The sequence below is a fragment of the Salvelinus alpinus genome, chromosome 2 (assembly GCF_045679555.1).
Source record: "Salvelinus alpinus chromosome 2, SLU_Salpinus.1, whole genome shotgun sequence".
In the NCBI taxonomy this organism is placed as follows: Eukaryota; Metazoa; Chordata; class Actinopteri; order Salmoniformes; family Salmonidae; genus Salvelinus; species Salvelinus alpinus.
Genome location: NC_092087.1, coordinates 18,758,031 through 18,767,005, shown reverse-complemented (window position 1 = coordinate 18,767,005; position 8,975 = coordinate 18,758,031). Strand labels below are relative to the sequence as shown.

General features: G+C 49.6%; 1 protein-coding gene across 2 annotated transcripts in view; it reads right to left on the bottom strand.

The window, feature by feature from the left end:
* LOC139555684 (ras association domain-containing protein 5-like) overlaps positions 1–8,221 on the bottom strand; it is a 42,907-nt gene extending 34,686 nt beyond the window's left edge. The window contains exon 1 of one of the 2 annotated variants that reach the window (XM_071369186.1): positions 7,235–8,221. In XM_071369186.1, the coding sequence (XP_071225287.1) occupies positions 7,235–8,195 (961 nt within the window). In that variant the 5' untranslated portion in view covers positions 8,196–8,221. The remainder of the gene's footprint in view (positions 1–7,234) is intronic. The other variant, XM_071369185.1, reaches the window with a different exon arrangement.
* Between the last annotated feature and the right edge of the window lie 754 nt (positions 8,222–8,975).

The following is an 8,975-nucleotide window of genomic DNA, read 5'->3' as shown; positions in this document are numbered from 1 at the left end:
CAACAGTTTTCAGCTGTGCTAATATAATTGCAAAAGGGTTTTCTAATGATCAATTAGCCTTTTAAAATGATAAACTTGGATTAGCTAACACAACGTGCCATTGGAACACAGGAGTGATGGTTGCTGATAATGGGCCTCTGTACGCCTATGTAGATATTCCATTAAAAATCAGCTGTTTCCAGCTACAATAGTCATTTACTGGACAAAAACAAGGACATTTCTAAGTGACCCCAAACTTTTGAACGGTAGTGTATATATGTACGATGTGGATCTAGAATGGATCCTATACACTACCGGTTAAATGTTTTAGAACGCCTACTAATTCAAGGGTTTTTCTTTATTTTGACTATTTTCTACATGGTAGAATAATAGTGAAGACATCAAAACTATGAAATAACACATATGGAATCATGTAGTAACCAAAAAAGTGTTAAACAAATCAAAATATATTTTAAATTTGAGATTCTTCAAATAGCCACCCTTTGCCTTGATGAACAATGTCACATGTGGAGGAAACCTGGCACCATCCCTACGGTGAAGCATGGCGGTGGCAGCATCATGCTGTGGGGATGTTTTCCAGCAGCAGGGACTGGGAGACTAGTCAGGATCGAGGCAAAGATGAACAGGGCATAGTGCAGAGAGATCCTTGATGAAAACTTGCTCCAGATTGCCCAGGACCTCTGAATGTCCCTGAGTGGCCCAGCCAGAGCCCGTACTTGAACCCGATCTAACATCTCTGGAGAGACCTGAAAATAGCTGTGCAACAACGCTCCCCATACAACCTGACAGACCTTGAGAGGATCTGCAGAGAAGAATAGGAGAAACTCCCCAAATACAGGTGTGCCAAGCTTGTAGCGTCATACCCATGAAGACTCAAGGCTGTAATCGCTGCCAAAGGTGCTTCAACAAAGTACTGAGTAAAGGGTCTGAATACTTATGTAAATGTGATATTTCAGTTTTTTGTTTTTAATAAATGTGCAACATTTTCAAAAAACTGTTTTTGCTTTGTCATTAAGGAGTATTGTGTGTAGATTGATGAGGGGAAAAAACGATTTAATACATTTTTGAATAAGGCTGTAACGTAACAAAATGTGGAAAAAGTCAAGGGGTCTGTAAACTTTCCGAATGCACTGTATATATGCACTATATGGATCCCACAACTCCACACATAACACACAGTGTCGGCTAGTGTCACCTCTACTTCTCTCTCTATAGTGTCTTGTCTCCAGTGATCCCCTGCTGATAGCACACTAATCCAGACAGCCCTGCAGCACTGAGCTCCCACTCTCCCCGCAGCACTGAGCTCCCACTCTCCCCGCAGCACTGAGCTCCCACTCTCCCCGCAGCACTGAGCTCCCACTCTCCCCGCAGCACTGAGCTCCCACTCTCCACGCAGCACTGAGCTCCCACTCTCCACGCAGCACTGAGCTCCCTCTCTCCCTGCAGCACTGAGCTCCCTCTCTCCTGTCTTCTTCCTCCATCCCTCTACTTCTCTCTCAAGCCAAATTTTATTGTTCTCGTATACATATTGTGCAAATGTTATCGTAGGTGCAGCGAAATGCTTGTTTCTAGCTCCAACAGCGCAGTATACCGAACAATAGAAAACAACACACAAATCCAAAACCTTTAAATTAAGAAAATAAGAAATCTAAATAATTTTTGTTAATTAATTGTTCAGCAGTCTTATGGCTTGGGGATAGAAGCTGTTAAGGAGCCTTTTGGTCCTAGACTTGGCACTCCGGTACCGCTTGCCGTGCAGTAGCAGAGAAAACAGTCTATGACTTGGGTGACTGGAGTCTTTGACAAATTTTGGGTCTTTCCTCTGACACCGCCTAGTATATAGGTCCTGGATGGCAGGAAGCTTGGCCCCAGTGATGTACTGGGCCGTACGTAGTGCCTTACGGTCAGATGCTGAGCAGTTACCATACTAGGCGGTGATGCAACGGCACAGGAAGCTCTTGATGGTGCAGCTGTAGAACTTTGAGGATCTGGGGACCCATGCCAAATATAAAAGGTGCTGTCATGTCCTCTTCACGAATGACTTGGTGTGTTTGGACCATGACAGTTCGTTGGTGATGTGGATACCAAGGAACTTTAAAAACTCTCAAACCGCTCCCCTACAGCCCCGTTGATGTTAACGGGGGCCTGTTCGGCCCGCCTTTTCCTGTAGTAAACGGTCAGCTCCTTTGTCTTGCTCACATTGAGGGAGAGGTTGTTGTCCTGGCACCACACTGCCAGGTCTCTGACCTTCTCCCCATAGGCTGTCTCATCATTGTCGGTGATCAGGCCTACCACTGTTGTGTCGTCAGCAAACCTAAATGATGGATTTGGAGTCGTGATTGGACACGCAGTCGTGGGTGAACAGGGAGTACAGGAGGGGACTAAGTACACACTCCTGAGGGGCCCCAGTGTTGAGGATCAGCGTAGTAGATGTGTTGTTGCCTACCCTTACCACCTGGGGGAGGCCCGTCAGGAAGTCCAGGATCCAGTTGCAGAGGGAGGTGTTTAGTCCCAGGGTCCTTAGCTTAGTGATGAGCTTTGAGGGCACTATGGTGTTGAACACTGAGCTGTAGTCAAAGCATTCTCACATAGGTGTGTGTTATGTTATGTGTGTTATGTGCCAGCAGCATACCACCCTGCATACCACTGCTGGCTTGCTTCTGAAGCTAAGCAGGGTTGGTCCTGGTCAGTCCCTGGATGGGAGACCAGATGCTGCTGGAAGTGGTGTTGGAGGGCCAGTAGGAGGCACTCTTTCCTCTGGTCTAAAAAAAAAAAATATCCCAATGCCCCAGGGCAGACACTGCCCTGTGTAGGGTGCTGTCTTTCGGATGGGACGTTAAACGGGTGTCCTGACTCTCTGAGGTCAGTAAAGATCCCATGGCACTTATCGTAAGAGTAGGGGTGTTAACCCTGGTGTCCTGGCTAAATTCCCAATCTGGCCCTCAAACCATCATGGTCACCTAATAATCCCCAGTTTACAATTGGCTCATTCATCCCCCTCCTCTCCCCTGTATCTATTCCCCAGGTCGTTGCTGCAAATGAGAACGTGTTCTCAGTCAACTTACCTGGTAAAATAACGGTAAAATAAATAAATAAATAAATAGGTGTTCCTTTTGTCCAGGTGGGAAAGGGCAGTGTGGAGTGCGATTGAGATTGCGTCATCTGTGGATCTGTTGGGGCAGTATGCGAATTGGAGTGGGTCTAGGGCATCCAGGAGGATGATGTTGATGTGAGCCATGACCAGCCTTTCAAAGCACTTCATGGCTACCAACGTGAGTGCTACGGGGCGGTAATCATTTAGGCAGGTTACCTTCACTTCTTTGGGCACAGGGACTATTGGTGGTCTGCTTGAAACATGTAGGTATTACAGACTCGGTCAGGGAGAGGTTGAAAATGTCAGTGAAGACACTTGCCAGTTGGTCCCCGCATTCTTTCAGTACACGTCCTGGTAATCCGTCTGCCCTGCGGCTTTGTGAATGTTGACCTGTTTAAAGATCTTGCTCTCATCGGCTACCGAGAGCGTTATCACACAGTCGCCAAGAACAGCTGGAGCTCTCATGCATGTTTCAGTGTTGCTTGCCTCGAAGCGAAGGCATTTAGCTCATCTGGTAGGCTTGCGTCACTGGTCAGCTTGCGGCTGGGTTTCCCTTTGTAGTCCGTAATAGTTTTCAAGCCCTGCCAAATCCAACAAGCATCAGAGCTGGTGTAGTAGGATTCAATCTTAATCCTATTTGACGCTTTGCTTGTTTGATGGTTCATCTGATGGCATAGCGGGATTTCTTATAGGCGTCCAGATTAGTGTCCCGCTCCTCTTTGAAAGCGGCAGCTCTATGCTTTAGCTCAACGCGGATGTTGCCTGTAATCCATGGCTTCTGGTTGAGATATGTATGTACGGTCACTGTGGGGACGACGTTGTCGATGCACTTATTGATGAAGCCGGTGACTGAGGTGGTATATTGCCATTTGATGAATCCGGGAACACATTCCAGTATGTGCTAGAAAAACAGTTCTGTATCTGACCACTTCCGTATTGAGCGAGTCACTGGTATTTCCTTCTTAGTTTTTGCTTGTAAGCAGGAATCAGGAGGCTAGAATTATGGTCAGATTTGCCAAATGGAGGGCGGGGGAGAGCTTTGTATGCATCTCTGTGTGTGGAGTAAAGGTGGTCTAGAGTTTTTTTTCCTCTGGTTGTACATGTGACATGGTGGTAAAAATGAGGTAAAATGGATTTAAGTTTGCCTGCAGTAAAGTCCCTGGCTACTAAGAGTGTCGCTTCTGGATGAGCATTTTCTTGTTTGCTTATGGCCTTATATAGCTGGTTGAGTGCGGTCTTAGTGCCAGCATCGGTTTGTTGTGGTAAATAGACGGCTACGAATAATATAGATGAGAACTCTCTTGGTAGATAGTGTGGTCTACAGCTTATCATAAGGTACTCTACCTCAGGCGAGCAATACCTCGAGACTTCTTTAATATTAGACATCGCGCACCAGCTGTTATTGACAAATAGACACACACCCCCGCCCCTGTAGCTTCTCTGTCCTGCCAGTGCATGGAAAATCCCGCCAGCTCTATATTATTCGTGTCGTCGTTCAGCCACGACTCGGTGAAACTTAAGATATTACAGTTTTTATTGTCCCGTTGGTAGTATAATCTTGATCGTAGGTCATCCATTTTATTTTCCAATGATTGCACCTTGGCCAATAGAAGAGATGGCAGTGGGAGTTTACTCAATCGCCTAAGAATTCAGAAGGCAGCCCGACCTCCGCCCCCGTTTTTTTCCTGTCTGTTCTTCACGCAAATGACGGGGATCTGGGCCTGTTCCCAAGAAAGCAGTATATCCTTCACATCGGACTTGTTAAAGAAAGAATATTCTTCCAGTTTGAGGTGAGTAATCGCTGTTCTGATGTCCAGAAGTAATTGTCGGTCATAAGAGACGGTAGCAGCAACATTATGTACTAAATAAGTAAAAAAATAAGTTACAAACAACTCGAAAAACCTAACAAAATAGCACAGTTGGTTGGGAGCACGTAAAACGTCAGCCATCCCCTTAAGCGCCATTATAAGGTGCAAGGTGGAGTACCGGATGGTAGCCAGATAGTAAGAGTGACTAAGTTCAGAGCAGGGTACTAAGCGGAGGCTGGCTAGTGGTGACTATAACAGTCTGATGGCCTGGAAATAGAAGCTGTTTTTCACTCTCTCGGTCCCAGCTTTGATGCACCTGTACTGTCTTCGCCTTCTAGATGGTAGTGGGGTGAACAGGCCGTGGCTCGGGTGGCTGAGGTCATCTCATCTACTGTCCCTCTCTATTAGTCTCTCATCCCTTTCTCTCTCCATCCTCTTCTCTTTCCTGTCTTCCATCCTTCCCTTTTTGTCCTTGACTCTCTTTACCTATCATCTCTCTGCCCTCTCTCTCCGCCCTCTCCCTGTGCAATCTCCCTGTGCTCTCTCACTCCGGCCTCTCCCTGCGACCTCTCACCCCGCCCTCTCACTCCGCCCTCTCACTCCGCCCTCTCCCTGCGCTCCCTCACTCCACCCTCTCCCTGCGCTCCCTCACGCCACCCTCTCCCTGCGCTCCCTCACTCCACCCTCTCCCTGCGCTCCCTCACTCCACCCTCTCCCTGCGCTCCCTCACTCCACCCTCTCCCTGCGCTCCCTCACTCCACCCTCTCCCTGCGCTCCCTCACTCCACCCTCTCCCTGCGCTCCCTCACTCCACCCTCTCCCTGCGCTCCCTCTCCACCCTCTCCCTCTCCACCCTCTCCCTGCGCTCTCTCACTTCACCCTCTCCCTGCGCTCTCTCTCCACCCTCTCCCTGCGCTCTCTCACTCCACCCTCTCCCTGCGCTCTCTCACTCCACCCTCTCCCTGCGCTCTCACTCCACCCTCTCCCTGCGCTCTCACTCCACCCTCTCCCTGTGCCCTCTCACTCCACCCTCTCCCTCTCCACCCTCTCCCTGCGCTCTCTCACTTCACCCTCTCCCTGCGCTCTCTCTCCACCCTCTCCCTGCGCTCTCTCACTCCACCCTCTCCCTGCGCTCTCTCACTCCACCCTCTCCCTGCGCTCTCTCACTCCACCCTCTCCCTGCGCTCTCACTCCACCCTCTCCCTGCGCTCTCACTCCACCCTCTCCCTGCGCTCTCACTCCACCCTCTCCCTGCGCCCTCTCACTCCACCCTCTCCCTGCGCCCTCTCACTCCACCCTCTCCCTGTGCTCTCTCCCCTTTGTTTCCTTTCTCCTCATCGCCAACTCTTCTCCTTTATTCCTCTCTTTCCACTCTCTTACACTACCATTCTCTTCAATTTTCTTGCCCTCTCTTCTTCCCCTCCCCACTTTAGTTCTTTCTGAGCACCCTGACATAGAGCCTACATAGGACAGACCGAGTAGAGGAGTCCATGAAAGCCTGATTCACTGTTGTTGCGTTGTTAACACTGGAAGTAGAGCAGAAATATGCAATGTGTACCGAAGAAAGTAGTGTGATGTTGTGTGTGAGAGAGAACCGTGGTGACAGAGAACCGTGGTGACAGAGAACCAGTAGGATTGAATGTGGGCTAGATGACACCTGAGCCATGTTAAAACACATACAGACACAAACATTCCACTCCCTTACCCTCCAGAGCAGTCACACATGGGAAGATAACTGGGACCAAAATACCCCCATACAGATATGACAATGGCAGATGACCTACGGTAGTACTGAACATGCACTAGCTTAATATTCCATGAACACAAGCATAACTCTAGACTTCCTAAACTAACTTTGTCCTTCTCTCTCTCTCTCTCCCTCATTCCTGTCTCTCTGCGTAGGCTAATGCCTGAAGCTGTGCTTGCAAATCATGCTGTGACACTGAGACATTGGGAGGCGGGGCAGGGGAGGCTGGAGGAGTATAGGGGGACAGAGAGACGAGTCTGGGAGGACAAGATAATGAGGTTTCCATAGGAGGTAGTCTAGTCTAGTCCTGGCCTGATAGTGCGCTTCACATTTAAGCCAGACGCAACAACAGCCAACAGTATCCACCTTGGTATGAGGTCAATATCCAAGCCTCAGCTCCAAACTATGTCACAGCACATCCCTCAAAGCAATTCTGCACTATCATCCCATATCACACCAAGTGAAAGAAAAGCAATCGAGCACAAACCATCTCTATTATATTGTAGTAAAGCAACAGTTACACCTTCCTCCTGAAGAACTGGAAACGGATGTGTCCTCTACTGTCATGGTTTAGCCTACTACTTACTTTTACACTTGAGCGCCTGCTGGGCGTTGATTGGCTGGTTACAAACGTCGCACCAGTCCTGAGTAACTGTTCTGGTCCAGAACAGGTGGCCCTCTCCTGTCTCCGCCCGCACGCGCGGGTCCTCCTGCTCTTGGGAGGTAAATATTGACCAGGCCTCCTTCCGGTGTGGTTCTGTGCGCGCGAGTTTAACGACCCCTGTCCTTCCCTGTGTCAACCGCTCCATCCGTGGCCCCCCGGTGTCCCCTTTGGTACCCGGCCCGGTGGTCTCACCAGGGAGGCTGTGGGATGCGCGCATCCTGACTGGTCGGTCCCAATGTGAGTGTGCGCCAGTGTGTCCGTTTGTGGGCGCGCTTGATCTGTCACACTTGGCATCTGCTATCTGTTCGTTGGCGGATGTGCTTGACCGAACATTTGTGACGGTCTTCAGTGAACTCTCTCCGTCATCGGCATAGCCATTGCCGCTTGCCCTCCGTCCGCTTTGACCAGTGTCCTCCCTCGCCGCTGTCGTGTCTCTCTCGGTGTGCCCACAATCAGGCCTGCTGCTGTCGCGTTCTCTGTCCAAGCTACGTGGCACCAGCCCCGGCTGAGCCCCACTTCTCACCCCGGGATTCCCCCCTCCTACCTCGGCTGCTGCTCTTTGTTGTGCCGGGGTCAGGGACGGGTTTAGCGGGGTTGATGTGACTGCTGATAAGACCGACACCGAACCGCACTCCCGCTTCACCGATATCTTCCTGGTCACCATATTCTCCAGGGAGTATTTCCTCGGTAACGTTATTTTCTTCTTCCCGGTGGCCGTTATTTCCTTAAAGAAAAACTCCTGGTCTGGAGCTGGACGATGCGGTCTTGGTCCTACCACGCTCACTGAAGCCATTGCCCTGCTGCTAATACAATGCCCTAATAATATGTGTGTATCGGTGCGTGTGCGGTGAATGTAAACTAAATTGAAGCGCGAGCCAGGCATGAAGTGTGACACATCTGCAACGACGATTCTGAAAGCGTTTAAATGCCACAGGGGGACGAGCACTCTTAAAGCGGCAGTGTGCTTAATCCAGGGATTATTCAGTGATTTTACATGACAGTGTAGACTAACCAGGGATTAAACTACTACTAGGTTACTTCTACTAATACTACTACTATTTATACTACTATTACAGTAGCCTACTACTACACTATTTATAGCCATGAAGTACTTTGAAAGGCTGGTCATGGCTCACATCAACATCATCATGCTGGAAACCCTAGACCCACTCCAATTCGCATACTGCCCCAACAGATCCACAGATGACGCAATCTCAATCGCACTCCACACTGCCCTTTCCCACCTGGACAAAAGGAACACCTATGTGAGAATGCTTTGACTACAGCTCAGTGTTCAACACCATAGTGCCCTCAAAGCTCATCACTAAACTAAGGACCCTGGGACTAAACACCTCCCTCTGCAACTGGATCCTAGACGTCCTGACGGACCGCCCCCCAGGTGGTAAGGGTAGGCAACACATCTGCCACGCTGATCCTCAACACTGGGGCTCCTCAGGGGTGCGTGCTTAGTCCCCCCCGTACTCTCTTTTCACCCACGACTGCGTGGCCAAACACGACTCCAACACCATTATTAAGTTTGCTGACGACACAACAGTGGTAGACCTGATCACCGACAACGATGAGAGCCTATAGGGAGGTCAGAGACCTGGCAGTGTGGTGCCAGGACAACAACCTCTTCCTCAATGTGAGCAAGACAAAGGAG